This window comes from Channa argus, chromosome 16 (assembly GCF_033026475.1).
Source record: "Channa argus isolate prfri chromosome 16, Channa argus male v1.0, whole genome shotgun sequence".
In the NCBI taxonomy this organism is placed as follows: domain Eukaryota; kingdom Metazoa; phylum Chordata; class Actinopteri; order Anabantiformes; family Channidae; genus Channa; species Channa argus.
The window spans coordinates 5,564,791-5,581,014 of NC_090212.1; the positions used below are offsets into that span (position 1 = coordinate 5,564,791).

The window sequence follows — 16,224 nt, forward strand, 5'->3', positions numbered from 1 at the left end:
TCTTACACATACTGCCTCTGACTAAGTCAGGAACATTTTAGAATGCCAGTCCATGTGTGAAAGAGGCTTTAGGCATATATGTGTCTGCACTTTAAGCTTTGTGTGGCTGGGATTTTCATATGACACCCCCTCCCCTTTTGCCCCTCCTGCTTGCATTCTCAGCAGAGTCCTGCTGGCAGGGAGGTACGTTTACCTAATATGTTAACACCCGTGCAGGTTTTAGTTCATTATAGGAGCTTTGGAACCACACAGATTAGTTAACGAGTAAGGTTTTTGTCTTCACTAGTTGACTAGTATGCATTTCTGCTCTAACTAGTGAACTAGTGAACTAGTAAGCGTTTTTGTTAACTTGCAGGACAAAGTTGCACACTAGTGTACAACCATAACTTGTGTGCACAATGTGGGAACTAGTAGAGGAAGTTTAAGTTAGATGTCAGGGATATGTAATAAATGCTGAAACAACTTGCCATACTTGTCTGCACGTGCATAGGCATGTTCAGCATTTCTAGAGCTTGCCTCTGTGTGTGTGTGTGTGTGTGTGCATGTGTGCGTGCATGTGTGTGTGTTTGTGGGCTTGCTCTGTGCAGCAGTCTCAAAGTGCACTAATTGAATAAAGAGTAATTGTGATGTATTTAGGCAGCTGCTGACCTCTGTTGTTCAAGTGGGTAAAGCCATTAGCTTAAGCATAAGGTTTACTCCAGTAGACACAGTGTTTCAGAGCCAAAGAGGGGAAGCAGGAGAACACAAAGGCAGCGGGTTAGTTAAGTGGTTTGGACATTTGGGCTTTTTTGTTATGCATTAGATGCTGGTACAAAAATCTAATGTTATATAATAATAATAATCTCCTCCATGCTTCAAATTAAAATATGTGTCCTGAGTGGTGAAAACACAGGATTTAGACCTGACAGAAATGATTTAACTTAATAAATAGTATGTTGTGCATCATAGATTTAGATAACACATAAATTACATTTGTAAGAATGTGCTTTGAGCCTTGTCTTGTGGAAGAGCATGCAATGAAAAACATAAGCACCAATTCAGTCAAATTAGTAGCTGTTCTAAAGCTTTCAATAAAATTATATTGTCAAAGTAATACAGATGTTCAAATTTCTATTTTACTTTGAAATAATATATTTGTTAATTTATGGAATAAACAATATACAGCTCAGTTTCCATCCCAACCACCACGGCCTGCTCGTGGCTGTGGTGGTGTAAATACTGGTGCAAATACTTATTTTACGCAGGAATTTCTAAATACATTTTTAAAAAATCCTACAATGTGATTTCTTGGATTTTTTCCCACATTTTTCCTTACAGTTGAAGTTTACCTATGATGAAAATTACAGACCTGTCATAATTTTAAGCGGGAGAACTTGCACAATCGGTGGCTGACTAAATACTTTTTTGGCCCATTGTATATTTATAGACACACTATCCAGCCAAGTGGCTCAAGTGGCACAGCCTTTAAGGTTGGAAAAGAAGTCTAAAATAACAGCTAAAGACTTGAGTCAACCATATGCAAAATATTGAACAGGCATGGTATCCATGGCAGCACAGCACAGAAAAGACCATTGATCTTATATAGAACTTTTTTCTAAGGTACTTTACATTGTTTCTTGTCATTCACCCATTCAAGAACACGCTCAGGCTCACTGAGAATGGATGCCATGCAAGGTTCTCACTTGACCCCCTAACTCTGAGTTCAGTGTCTTGCCCAAGGTCACTTCGACTTGTAGAGCCATGGACCCTGTGCCTGAGCCATAGACTGCCTTACGCACTGAGCCACACCTTTTTACAAAAAATATTGCAGCACTCTTGAAGTTTGCCAAAGACCCCCCTGGTACTCCACAATACTACTGAAAAATGTGGATTGACCTTGAGAGCCGTTCACACCAGATGTCCTAAGAATACGGCTGAGCTGACACTTTTCTGTAAAGAAAATTCCTCCTGCATTATGCAAGTATAATCTACAGCTTGTGTTTTATCATCATAGAAGATATTCTGTTTATTGATATTTGTGATTTTGTTGAACATCACATCACATCCCATGACCAAGTTATGCAGAAAGCCACAAAATTGCAAACAATGCCATTACTTTGTAACACATTGTAGGTTTGTTCGTTTTATTTCCAGAACCAAAACTAAACCTGTTATTCTTCCTCTAAATAAGGATGAATGAATAGCAGCAGAGGTTTCACAATGTATTATTTTGTATATGAAGCTATTTAGTTTATTAAAACTAATTATATTGCAATATGCTATAAGTAAAACATGAATACAATGATGAAAAAGCCCTATGGCAAAAATGTAGCCAATTTTAATATATTTGTACAGTTTGATAAACACACACTGTTAAACTTCAAGAATGGAGTAGATTTGTTATGTCACTATACTTCATAAGGCAAATTCACCATGCCAAGTGACTGAAAATTATCCCACATAACAATACTCTTCTGCAGCCAACAGGCCAGCATCTGACAAATGAAGGAGAAATTTAAATAAGCTTCTGCTTTTGTACCACCATCCCAATATCTGTTCTGTAATCTAGAAAGAAATGCTGGGAGAGAGGCTGTTATCACGTCTTTTCTCTGTAATGATCTTATTTTCTCTGTCACTTAAACCTCTTGTGGGTGCCATTTTGTGTAGACTTTTAAGCTGTTTCAACAGTAGTAGGTAGTAGTAAACAATACTGTTCTCCTCAACAAGAGCCCGGCACTCTGAGACTGTCTGAGAACACTTCAACATACAAAGTGTTTTTCTAACTCTGACATGACTAATCTATTTTTGCAACTCAAGTCCCATAGTAAACTACTGACACTCCTCAGCAAAGAACACTGCAAGCCAATGGATAACACTTTAGGATGACAGGGTACCGCCCTATTTCTAATGCCACATTACCCATCATGTAACGAAGGTGGCTACAAGTTCTTAACATGGAAAATACAGCTCACAACAATAGGATATAAATACCATTATAAAATGGACTTTTGTTTACCTTAACTTTCAGTTGTGAATTACTTTTCTTAACTGTGCCCTAGTTAACATCTTAACCCAAAGTTTCCACTAAAATTGCTTTAAGATTGAAAAATTAAACCAATTTTACAGTTTTTAACAGCATATAAGTTTTTCAGCTCTTTATGTGACAAGTTAAGGTTAAATGCAGATAAATGATTGGTAAATTAACCGTTAACCTCTATCAGCCCAATAGGTATTATAAAGCATAGCCCCTGGAGTGTAGCCCCTCTCACACATTAGCTGGAATCCCAAGATTTGCCTAACTTTATCTGGAGGGGTTGTATGTGAGAATGTAAATATCTTCTGACATGGTCTGCAGTTCATATATGAAACAGGCTCATGTGTAAAATTGTAAGAAATAAAAATGGTTTCACTTTTCTGATTTCCTGTTCATTTTACAATACACAATTAAAGGTGCCAAAGAATGAGTAAGCAGTTTTATTGAAACTCAGTATCTCTATTCTTTCTAAGTAGCTTGAATGTGTTCAAGATCAAATGAGTAATGCTGAATGTTCTAATCCTGGATAAGGTTATTCAGCTACAGTGTGTCAGTTCTTCAAACCCACTTAAGAATTGGATAAGAAAGGTTGGATACAGAAAGGTGGAGACAACTGTCTGACAAATTAAATGTAAATCTTTATTGGGACAACACTTCCATCTCTATTGATCTGAATCATTTGTGTAATCTCTATACCCAGAGCAAGTGCAAGCATGAAAAGGACTAGTGCACACACATAGCTCTAGTGATGCGTTTAAGGATAAAACCCAGGTTAAGGCCACAAAAACCACAGATGCAGTTTTAGCAACACAGGAAAATTAAACAACCTTGCTGGATACTTATGCTCTTAAGTTTGAAATTTATGATTCATTACAAAATTTTATTTCGGGTGTATCCTTAGCTACTTTAATCAGCTGTGTTGAAACAGATATTTAGAAGTAACATAAGTCTACAGAAATTTTAAATCACAACTCCTTAAGAGTCTGTGTTCCTTTTAACTGCCAAGTTGTCCCCCCTGTGAGATTTAAATGCCTGTGATCAGTTTTAGTTTACGGAGCATGTAGAGAATCCATTTCAGCTGTCCGGGAAGCCAGTTGTTCATCAAGCCAGGGGTGATACTGGCTTTTTGGAAGACCTTCAGGGAAACTGGATTGTCAGTGTGGAAGGCTTTCAAAGAAGTGGATAAAGCTGGCTGCACACATGTGTGAAGCACAATCGTATTTTACACACCACTACAAACAGAGCTTAATTTGTCTTCCTTGCTCATAATCCCTTTGCTTAATTCACCATTTCATTTGATCCCACTGGTCCTACATGTCACTTCGAGCTAAAGTGAGTTTGTAACTTAAGTGGGGAAAGATGTTTGCGTGAAATTGAGCTTATTTCTGTATTTCTGTTTATCTCTATATATGTGATACAATATAAGGATGATGCGACCTTTCCTATAGCAGCACAGCCAAAGCCAATGCCAATTTCAACATCATCTATCCTACCTACATCTTCTCTTGCTAAATGAAATTTGTTCCCCCCACCCCACTTCACACCTCAGGACTCATTTTAATTAGCTCATTCTCTGATCTCTTTTTTTCCCTCCGTCTCTGATAATTCCCCCTCGTTTCCTTTCCATTTCTCTGTCTCTCTAACTCAGTCACTCTCATTACAGTCATTTCTCAGTGTAATTAATGAGCTGATATCTGCTTTTGTGTCACAAGGGTCATGAGCACTCGCTTTCTCTGTGTGTATGTAGCACGAGTGCATATGAGTCATCTAGTGCTCTGTTTGGCTGCCGCTCTGTCTTTCTGCTCTTCCTTCTTTGCACTCAAATAGAAAGGGAAGGAAAAACAGGGATTGTATGACCTCCGAACATCACAGCAGATTTCAGCTCAGTAATTACACAGACGAATGAAAGAGCTATATAGAGAGAGGACCGCACAACTAGACAAACGTGAACGGCAGACCTGGGCAGTGATTTGATACAATATGAGTATATAGCACTTATACTAACCTGCAGTAGAGTGTTATTGCACAACACAGCTCAGTTTAGATAATGACAGGAAATGTGTCAATTACTGAAACAAATACTACACTTCTCTGATTGCCACTGTAGAAGTCATGGTACTAAGTTCAGACACCTGACACTTATCAAAGCATTAAATCATGACAGGTAATATATTTGTATACCTCATTTATAAGATTAATGCTGGTAATATTTTTCATTTTGGGAATTGATATCATATTTTTAAAAAGCTAAAAATTCCTGTATGTGTATCTGTTTTCTCTTTCTAGTCACGTGGATCTATACGCGTTAGTTTATTTTTAATTTTTTTTATTTACAGGCATAGGGGAAAGATGGTGTATGACATGCAGCAATGGTGCCCAGCTGCACTCGAACGTAGGACATTGTGGTTGATTGGTATGAGCAATTTTTATCGTCCGAGAGCTCGAGACTAGACTCAGAGGTTCCTGAAGAAATGATCAGTGACAATTTTGTCAACTCACTTTGTTCACTCTAAATTCAGGTTGTGCATAAAGATATATTGAAAAATTCTCCCAGGGGCTGGACAAAATTGGATTGAAAGATAGCACAGAGGCTCTAATCCTGGTCACAGGACAAGATTGGGAGATGCTGGGATGTACCATTTCAGGCAGGACTTCAGGTGCAGGCTGTGCAAAGGTGCCCCTGAAACAATCTACCACATAACAGCAGGGTGCAGGATACTAGCAGCCACAAACAAGTGGCTGGCCTGGGGTACAGAAAAATCTGTGTACAGGCTCGAAGTCCCAAAGTCAAAAAGGTAAAGACCTCAAAAGGTGTTTAAGAATCACCAAGCTAGGATCCTGTGGGACTTCCAGATACAAAATGACAGACAGATAACGGCCACCCAATGGGACATAGTGGTGGCCAAACAGAAGAAGAAGGTCATAGTTATATATGTAGCAATCCCAAGTGATCCCAAGCAACATAAGCAAGAAAGAACAAGAGAAGCTTGAGAAATACCAAGGGCTGAAAGAAGAGTTAGAAAAGATGTGGAAGGTGAGGGCACAAGTGGTTTCCAAGTGGTATAAGGGGTAATTGGAACTCTGGGGGCTGTAACCCCCAAACTTTGAGATTAGCTCCAGTATATTCCTTGTGCAACATCTGAGATTTTTGTCCAGAAGTGCAGTCCTAGGAACAGCTAAGATACTGCGCAGGACCGTCAAGTTCCCAGGCCTTGAGTTTGAAGAAATAAAAAAAAGGAATGGGGAATTTATTCTATCTTGCCTGAACAGCATTTAATGACTGATTTAATATCTAGGCTCAGTAAATTTAAACTAAAATTATTTCAAAATTAGTTCAAATTATCTGCAGCCTGTATTCTCTCTCTCTCTCTCTCTCTCTCTCTCTCTCTCTCTCTCTCTCTCTCTCTCTCTCTCTCTCTCTATATATATATATATATATATATATATATATATATATATATATATATATATATATATCTTACCAGTTATTGTGCATCTTTATTGTTAGTTGTGGTTATTATGGGTTTGTTAGTTCAAAGCTTGTAGTTTCTTTTTGCGGCTTTTGCATGTTATTGTGGTCTTTTTTGCGCCACTTTGTTCTCAGTTTTTCCTTTTTAAATCTGCTTTGTTTTTTGTGTTTATTAGTTGTTATATCTTTGTGGTTGTTTTGCATCTCTGTAGTCTTTTTGTGTCTCTTGCAGTGGAAATCAAGTGCAATTTATGGGTATTTTTGTTCCTTTTGTATCATAATTGGTAGGCATGCATAGTCAAGTAAAAAGGTATATGTAAAGCATGATATACCTTATTCTGTTCTGCTTTAGAGCTCTTTTTTTCCCCAATCTGTCAAAAAAATATTTCATTTGGTAGCTTTGGAGGTCATTGTAGTAGAAATTACAACCAGTTTGGAAACTGACAGTGTTTATAGATAATGACAATGGATGTGGAGCCATTATATGAATCAAATGTTGGGATAACATTACACATTGAAATGACTAGCGTTAAGATCACATTGTGCACTGATCTCAGCCATGTGTAACTGCAGTCTATAAAGCCCCTTCAGAATCGTTTGTGATGCTATGATGCAACTATGTGAGGCATTTATAAAGATTTACTGTTTTGGTAGGGAACAAATAGGCTTGGGGTCAGTGACTGAGTAGCTTTTCGTTGAGTTTTGTGACAGTGTAGGTGGCTGTAGCTCAGTTGGTAGAGCAGTTGCTCATGAAACACAGGGTGGTTGGTTTGAATCCTGGTTCGCCCTGGCTATGTTGAAGTGTCCTTTGGCAAGACATTGAAGGTTGCTCCTAGTCAGTCAGTGTGTGAATGGGTGGAAGTTATATAAGCAGACCTTTTCCCACTTAAAGTGGTAAATCCTTATTATTAGCAATAATCTGTCATTTACTGTACACCCACTGAAAAATTGAATGTACAGTAATAAGCAAAATCAGTGGTCTTTAATAAATGGTTTGCATCAGTGCGGATTGTCTTTTGCCATGGTATTAAACTGCTGAACCAATTTTAAAAAGGCAACCTATTTTTTTGGTGAAATATAAAGGTTGACTTTATAAACAGTTTGAAGGTTGAATGTGGAAAGTGTGACATGTGTATTCCCTAGCTCTCCAACTTCAGCTCACCAAAAAAGCTTTTGTTTTTGATATAATAAAAACCTCAACTTTCCTTTTACCCTCACTGAGCTTTATTATGTATATGCCAATGTGAGTGCATGTGCATTGTGATCCTTTTAGTCCAGATTCTCCCATGTCCTTCAAACCCCAATCAAGGTTGTCATTAATGAGCATTAAGAGCATTTTCTTTCTTGTCTTTCCTGTCTCACCCTGCTCTCTCTCTCTCTCTAAACCGTTCCTAATTAACTACAAGATTTACTGCTTACTAATGACAACTGGGTATGTGTGCGTATGTGTGTACATGCACTGCTAAGCAATAAATGACTTTAATAAACACCTCCTGGTTTGATTAGTGATGCCTAAAATTTGGTGATGATTCAAGTGAGAGGTCTTTAGGTTCATCTTGTCATGCCTGTTCCTTAAGAATAACTTCATCATAATCAGATTCCAAGTGTTAAGTTTAGGAGTAATTTTTTTTAGACACATCTTAATGCATACTACATCATTGTACATAGACCTGCACTCAAAGAGTTCTTAGACTTCACCATACTGCACTTTTATCCAACCTATAATATACTAAATGCACTTAGTTCAGTACAACTCTCTACATTCAAAGTGTCAAGCAGTTTAGTTGATTTAGAAGTAAGTGCAATGGTTGTAGTCTATTAGGCCAGTGTAGCATGAGAAAGTTGTATTCAATAAAGTCACAGTGTGTACAGTGTTACACAGTGTAATACACAGGGTTTTCTTTCTACTGCACACTGAAAAATTGGCAGAACATTGGGAAGATGATAAAGTAATTTCTGGTTGTCATGTTCTTGCTTATTTTAAGAGTCAATTTTTACTATGCCTTAGACAATATACTGTCTGGTCAATTGCAATAAACACATTTGTTTAATGTTCAATTTCCTTACATTTTTTTAGGTGTTGTGTCCAGGTGGGGTGGTAACCATGGAGAGGCTGTTGCTCTGTGTGATGCTGGTAGTTGCCATGGCAGTAAAGGCACAGATCTGCCCAAAGCGCTGCATGTGTCAGATCCTGTCACCCAACCTGGCAACCCTCTGTGCCAAGAAAGGTCTACTCTTTGTACCGCCAAACATTGACAGGCATACAGTGGAGCTGCGACTGGCTGACAACTTTGTCACAAGGTAACAGTCACAAAAAAAAAAGAAAATAATGGTATTGAGACTACTAATAGGGCTTACTCACACTAGGCATGTGGTACTGTGCCTTAGCACTTTTGACCCCCAAAGTCTGGTTGGTTTGACTATTGTGATCGCTCCGTGCCGTGCAAGGGCACCGTTTATTGGACTTGGGCACAGTGCTGAGCAAGCATGATTGCAAACACAAAAGACCAGGGAGGGGGTGAAAATTGGGCTCGGGCATGATACAAGGCGACCCTGCATAGTGTGAGTGCCCTCCAAATCAATCCTATACTATAAGTGCTATGATTAAGTTGCTGTTATTAAAATTGCTACTATTACAGTCATCTTAGTAAACAAACATCTGTTTCAAATAAGTATGTAAATATGTTAGTTTATTAGATGTAAATGTTTTAGATTTAGTTCTACCTGAAATCATATATAACTTAATAGAGTTATATATGATACCACTATTACTGACACATAATCAACATCTAGTATTCGGTTGAAGAAGCTGCAATACTAGCAGAATGAACACATTTTCCTGAAAATCGGAAGCAGAAAAACTGATCTATGATGTCATTGGGGGAACAAACCCTGAAGCTTCTCCAGCAATGATGATTAAGATGCTGAAGTTTTGGACGGAGCTGCATCACCCTGGGTACTTTTTATGGGAATACGAGCATATTATCCTCTGGCATCACATTGAAATAAAACTCATTTGGGTGTAAAAAAAAAAAAAATCAAATTTTTTTCAGGCCTCCAAGTAAGTCATAGTCAGTTTGTAGTCAATGGAGCAGCTCAAGGCTGTCTCCTGATAGTATTCCACTTTAGTACCTCAGTCCTCTAGTTTGCAGCCTTTGGAGAGAGCTATTCCCACAAATATTGAGTAAGCTGCAGAGGATCAAAAATATACTATATATGAATTAGAATGAATATTGTTCTTAAATGTACTTCTTTTGCTTAAGAATCTTTTGATAACATATTTTTCAAGTCTGCTGTATTTGACATGCAACATAACCATTTAGAAATATGTAAAAAAATAATAATAATAAATTGTATCTGTAGATTTACGCTGATGGCTTCAATTCCATCATATTTCTTTTTTGATGGAATTGTTTTTGTGACTCAAAAGTTGCTTTATTAAACTAGGCTGGTGTTAGAGGACATGCCATAGGTGACACTGTATAACTGTCTAATCTGTCTTATTTCACTGTTATTTGTTTGCATAGTGTGAAGAGAAAAGATTTTGCAAACATGACACGGCTAGTGGACCTAACATTATCCAGAAACACCATTTCTTACATCACACCTCATGCCTTTGCTGATCTGGAAAACCTCAGAGCCCTACATCTCAACAGGTATGGATCTATTAGCTGAAAAGGGTATGATACATGAATTTAAGGGTTTTGCCTTTTCACCGTAGCTCCAAAAAAGTGAATCCTGAAATGGAGTTCTATATCTTCCACCTCTCACAGCAACCGGTTGACGAGGATAGGCAATGATACATTCAGTGGGATGTCAAAGCTTCACCACCTGATTCTGAACAACAACCAGCTGGTACTAATCCACCAGGGAGCATTCAATGACCTGCTGGCGCTGGAAGAATTAGACCTCAGTTACAATAACTTGGATTCTATTCCATGGGAGGCCATCCAGGTCAGGATGTTTCTGAACTGCAGCAGCCTTTCAAATCTGTTTGGCTAGACTCCTTTGAAAAAAGTAAATTCTTATTACAATACAGAAGCCAGAAAAACATTTTGGCTTTTTTTTAAAAATTAAAATAAAGAGATCTTTATAGGTCTTTGGAGTAATAATATTTATAAATTATTAAGCCTGATACATTTATTAATTTACATTTATTAAAAGTTTTTACTAGTCAACACTCATTGTTTCAGGTGATCTAATTGTCACAGCCAAATCCTGTAATAAGAAAAACCTAGTAACACTTCAGTTGCTGTATGATGACTTTGTTTTCAGTTCAGCTTTACATTCAGAAGATGTTATCAAGTAATTAGACTTTAGCATTTTACAACTTTATATCACCGCTGTACATCAAGGAATGAAGTGACAGATAAAACAGTAGAAAGTAAGGACATTCTGCACCAGCCTAAGAATTAAAACATCCTCATATCTTTTACTTCTCAAGCACACCATCTCACTTATTACAAAGAAAGAGAACATACAATTAAAAAAGCTAATCGATATTTCTATTTATTTTTTTTTGTTATTCCTGCAGAAAATGACTAGTCTCCATACATTGAGTTTAGACCACAATATGTTGGACTTCATTCCAGAGGGGACCTTTTCCCTGCTACAGAAACTCAATCGACTGGATGTTACTTCTAATAAACTCCAAAAGCTACCACCAGACCCTCTTTTTCAGCGAGCACAGGTATTGTTTGACACATTACCACATTAATAAAAATACACTCAAGAACACGAAATCTCTGAAACAAAGTTTTTTTGTAAATTACATTATTTATCTCTTTGGATTTTGCTTAAAATTTAAACTTAATAATGTAGGAGAAGTGAGTGTTACTGGACAGTTACTGGATTTGGTAAATGAACCACTGTCCCGTGTTTTGTCTAAACTACTTCATCCATAAATGGCTTTTGTTGGTCTTTAAACAACACAACCATTTGTCCAATAGATGTTCCCTAATTACAGTAAAAGTGGTAGGTGCAGAAGCATAATTATCGTAATTAACAACTCATAACCGCCATTATATAGACAACAGTCAAAACCGCTGCTTCGACTTAATTATGGAACACATTTTATTTATACATCATGAGACTTTACTTTGACAAAATATATTAAAAGCATCAAACTGCTTCATTCAAAAGATGCTGGTGATATAATGAAGCAAATTCATGCCTACTTTATAGATGACAAAATGTGCACCACTTACCTCTTTAGAGAACAAACATTTACTATTTGGCCACTATATGACTGAAGTTTTATAATGCTTTCATTGTTTCAAATCAGGTCTTGGCCACATCAGGGGTCCTGAGCTCATCTTCCTTTGCACTGTCATTTGGTGGAAACCCTCTACACTGTAACTGTGAGTTACTGTGGCTGCGAAGGCTGAACAGAGAGGACGACCTGGAGACATGCGCCTCACCCCAGCACCTTTCTGGCAGATACTTCTGGTCCATTCCTGAAGAAGAGTTCTTGTGTGAACCCCCCCTCATCACCAGATACTCCCATGAGATGCGGGTGCTTGAAGGACAGAGAGTCGCACTCAGGTACTAACTTCAGTCCTCATGTAACATTGTGAAAATAAAATAAAAATACATGCAGTCAGTAAAGAGTCATAATTAAGTTTTTTTCACCCTGCTCATATCCACACAGATGCTCCTTGTTTTTCTTCCTGCATTATATTTACAAGGCACTCAAGAATACATGACACCCACTACTGGTCAGTGAAGCGCACGACAGGAATATCACTAAAATTTTAGGGACGGCAAAACTAAATCAAGATCACAGGTCTGAGAGATGATTATTACTTCATTTGCATATATATTGGTCACACACTTCCAGTTATAATAGATGTTGTGCTTTCAAATAAGGAATGAATGAATAAATGAATGAATAAACTTATTAGAACGTTATTCTATGTGGCCCATCCCCAGTGATATTGTGAAGGCACTTACACATTGTATGTCAAATTTCAACTACACAGTATTTACTTATAATGAAATTGCCCCCAAATGGCTGTTCATACCATAAACATACATGTACACATACATGTTTATACACATAAACATTCATAGCAGGTCATCTTTGCTGGTCACAAACTATTATGTGCAAACATTCATATGCACCAGCCTTTCCATATATGATTTTGGAGTCTACTTTTTTCTTCTTAGCACCTCTGTACTTCAATAGAACCCAATTTGGCTTCAATGAGATCCAGGCTGTGACCTCTAGTTTTCAGCATTGCTTTGTATTTCTGCCTTCTAGACCAGAAATTATAATGTTTGTAGTTTGCCTTCCAGCTTTATCCATCAATGCTTTCCGCTACCTGATCTCAACATCCTGTCTATTTCCACCTTTAAGACCTCATTGCTCTCATTAAGCAAGCTCATCAGTGAATCTTGGAAGCTGTCCACCTTAATGAATTATTTATTTATTATATTCCTTATAAATAATTTTGCATTTCATGTATACCGCCATTAATCTTCCCTTATTCCTGGATGAAAGTTGGCAAGATCTCTTCAGGTTTCCTATTTTTACTGTTTAAAAGATTTCGATCCCAGGTCCCAGCTATACAGTATGTCAAAGTGTCTCTGGGCAAGACACTAAACCCCCAACAGCCCATTCCCAACCCTAGCTGTGCAGTGCCAGTCTAAACCTGGTAGAAATTGGGGAGGGTTGCATCAGGAAAGGGCATCTGGCGTAAAAACTGTTCCAAATCAACATGCAGACTAATGATCCACTGTGGTGACCCTGAACTCACGGGATAAGATGAAACGACAAAAATAAATAAATAAATACAATTTAAAAAATATACGATTTTTATAAGACATGCTGTCTTCACTTTGGCACAGATGGGCCTTAAAATTATTTTGTTTCTTTTAAAAATAAAGAAACATTTAATAACTACGAAAGTATGTTTCCTGTAATGTCAAAATCAATGTGTTTTTGAGGTTTCAGATTCAGATTTTTCCTATTTATCTGTGCATCACAGACCAACTCAACCAGGACATATGGAAATATTATGACAATGAAATAAAGTAGGATATTTAAAAGAGTCTTATTAACTGTCTCGAGATCTTCAGACATAAGGTATAAATAGACATTAGAAGAGTCAACCCATTTAAGATTTCTCCCATTTTAATGCACAAAATTGCTAAAGGAATTCCAGGGAAGTCTTAGGATACACAATTAGTAATTGATAATGCATTTTTAGGTGGTAATATTGATGAAAGATCAAAGAAATGTAATGAAACAAGGGAATGAACTAGTAAAGGATCACTGTAAGAATGAGTATAAAAAGAAGGGTAATTTGTCTTAAGCTCTTCAGTGTTTAACATCCATTGAGTCATTCTTCTTTTTGTACAACCCACAAAAACAAATTAGTCAAGGAGAGAAAATTGTCATATTTTTGAATCCAGAAGTAATTTAATTACAAAACAATTTTTAAACAATATAGCAATAGAAACTCTGGTTCCAGATCCTACTGTGGATATTTTCTAAATTTTCCTCATTTTCAAAAAAATCTTTAAATTTTGGACTCGTCATTGGACAAAACAAGATATGTAAAACTAATCGGAGACATCCAAATATCCTAACTATAAATGTAATTGTTAAACAAATTCTGATAACTAGGGAAACAAACTATAGTGTGCAAGTGTATTGTTTGTACAGTGATGCACTGCTACTGCTTTTTTCCTTGTCTCTTGCCTTCTTCTCTTCTATCTCTGCTTTAATCTGAGTACTATTTTTTTAACCACTGTATGCACAACAAAATTCTGTCTCATATCAAATGCTGTTTTATAGTTTTTCTAACCTAAATTCAAGGGTGAGGGAAGTTGACATTGGACATTAATTTAGATCAGGGAGGGATGGTAGACAGACACCAACAATAACATCTAGCAATGTCCTTTTGCTGTACAATTATTCTGTTTTTTTGTGTGTTTTTTTTCCTATTCTTTCTATTGTCACTCCTTAAAGGTGTAAGGCAAGAGGTGACCCAGAGCCAGCCATCCACTGGATCTCTCCAGAGGGAAAACTGGTATCTAACACCTCTAGAACTTTGGTGTACAACAATGGGACTCTAGACATTCTTATCAGTACTGTAAAAGACACTGGCTCTTTCACCTGCATCTCCTCCAACCCTGCTGGTGAAGCCCACCAAACAGTGGACCTGGTTATAATAAAACTCCCTCATATCTCTAACAACACAAACAATATCCAGGAGCCTGACCCAGGATCATCAGACATTTCCACGTCAACCCGAGGTGGAGCCAACGGGAGCAACGTCACAGGTGATGTGAAGGGCGGGGTGGATAAGAGGGTGGTGACAGCCGAGGCAACATCATCAACTGCGCTTATCAAGTTCAACTTCCAGAGGACTATTCCAGGCATTAGGATGTTCCAAATACAGTACAATGGCAGCCAGGATGACTCCCTGGTGTACAGGTAAGGCTGACGGTACATGGGACCATGAAGTTTATCACAGTCAGGCAGTTTACACCATGGAAACTGAATCATGATATGAGCAAAGTGGGGGTGGAGAATTACCAAAGTCTGAGCTGTTTAGATTATATTACAGTAGATTAAATGCAACTTTAATGAAAATGTGATCACAGGACACGGAGAATGCAGACAAACCTGGATAGAATAAGGATGCAAGGCAAAAATGTCACTACATAGGTACCTCAAGAGTTTTCCAATTTTAAGATACTATAACTCAAATGAAGGCTACAGTTAAAATATTGCAGCATATCTGCAAGATACAGAATGACATTGGTCAGTGAAGAATATTGAAAGACAACTGATCAAATATTAATTATTTAGGATAATGAAATGTTTGCATGACTTTTTTCTTTCATTGTCATGTCAAGTACATAATCGATGGTAATGTGCAAGACTGCGAGCACTGCTCTTGTCCGAGCATATGTACAGATTACCTATCATTGTTTACGACATTACAGCAAAGACAGACAGTTCATATCAGGGCACATTAGATCAAAACTGAGATGAAACAGGGATGAATGGCAAACATGGCAGGCAAACAGAGACATGAGAAAGTTTATGATCTATATTCAAACCCGACAAAACAACACAGCTCACTCTAGCCTGCTGAGTCACCAGAACGGCCTTGACAGAGAGACCCTCCGCTAGTCTTTCTTGACTTTTGCTGTTTGCTTAAGATTCCATGGATTAGATTGATCTCACAGGGAATGATTGCTATTTGAGATAAATATTTACCTGGTGAAATGGAGGAGAGGGAATTAACAAACACAGAGTTTTCACAGGGAAATCTGCCACTGTTATCTGTCTTTTGTATTGCTGCTAATCCCCACACATACTTTGTCAGAAGCCATAGCCATCAACGGGTAAGGTGGTGTTAGGATAGACTATCAGGGTCACAATTATGAAAATGCCCCAAGCTGTTATAAAATTTATCTCAGAAGACTGATTTGTTTTTGCTTTTTTAACTACAATCTACAAGCTCCTTGATCTCTTACAGTCTTTATCGCTCTGTGACTATACCAATATATAATTAGATCATTTGTATAAGAATCTGCTGATATTATCTGCCTTAAATATTATTCTTAATCTCTATGCATAATTCATAATGCACTTAACCCCATTCAAAGGCTGCATCATTGAGAGTAGGTGCCGATGGGATTTATAGCTGTCTGTCTTATAATGTCATGCTTTTTCCTTTTTGTGTCTTCTTTTTCACTCAAAGCCTTTGCATTTGTTGCACTT

At 37.5% G+C, this 16,224-nt stretch overlaps 1 protein-coding gene across 4 annotated transcripts in view; it reads left to right on the forward strand.

The window, feature by feature from the left end:
- Positions 1-16,224, forward strand: part of lrfn5a (leucine rich repeat and fibronectin type III domain containing 5a) — a 115,972-nt gene that overhangs the window by 83,547 nt on the left and 16,201 nt on the right. For 2 of the 4 annotated variants that reach the window (XM_067480445.1, XM_067480446.1), the window contains 6 exons: positions 8,560-8,783; positions 10,010-10,138; positions 10,256-10,436; positions 11,017-11,172; positions 11,767-12,026; positions 14,458-14,925. In XM_067480445.1, coding sequence (XP_067336546.1) covers positions 8,587-8,783; positions 10,010-10,138; positions 10,256-10,436; positions 11,017-11,172; positions 11,767-12,026; positions 14,458-14,925 — 1,391 coding nt within the window. In that variant the 5' untranslated portion in view covers positions 8,560-8,586. Of the gene's footprint in view, positions 1-8,559; positions 8,784-10,007; positions 10,139-10,255; positions 10,500-11,016; positions 11,173-11,766; positions 12,027-14,457; positions 14,926-16,224 lie in introns of those variants that run through there. The other 2 variants (XM_067480448.1, XM_067480447.1) reach the window with 2 other exon arrangements.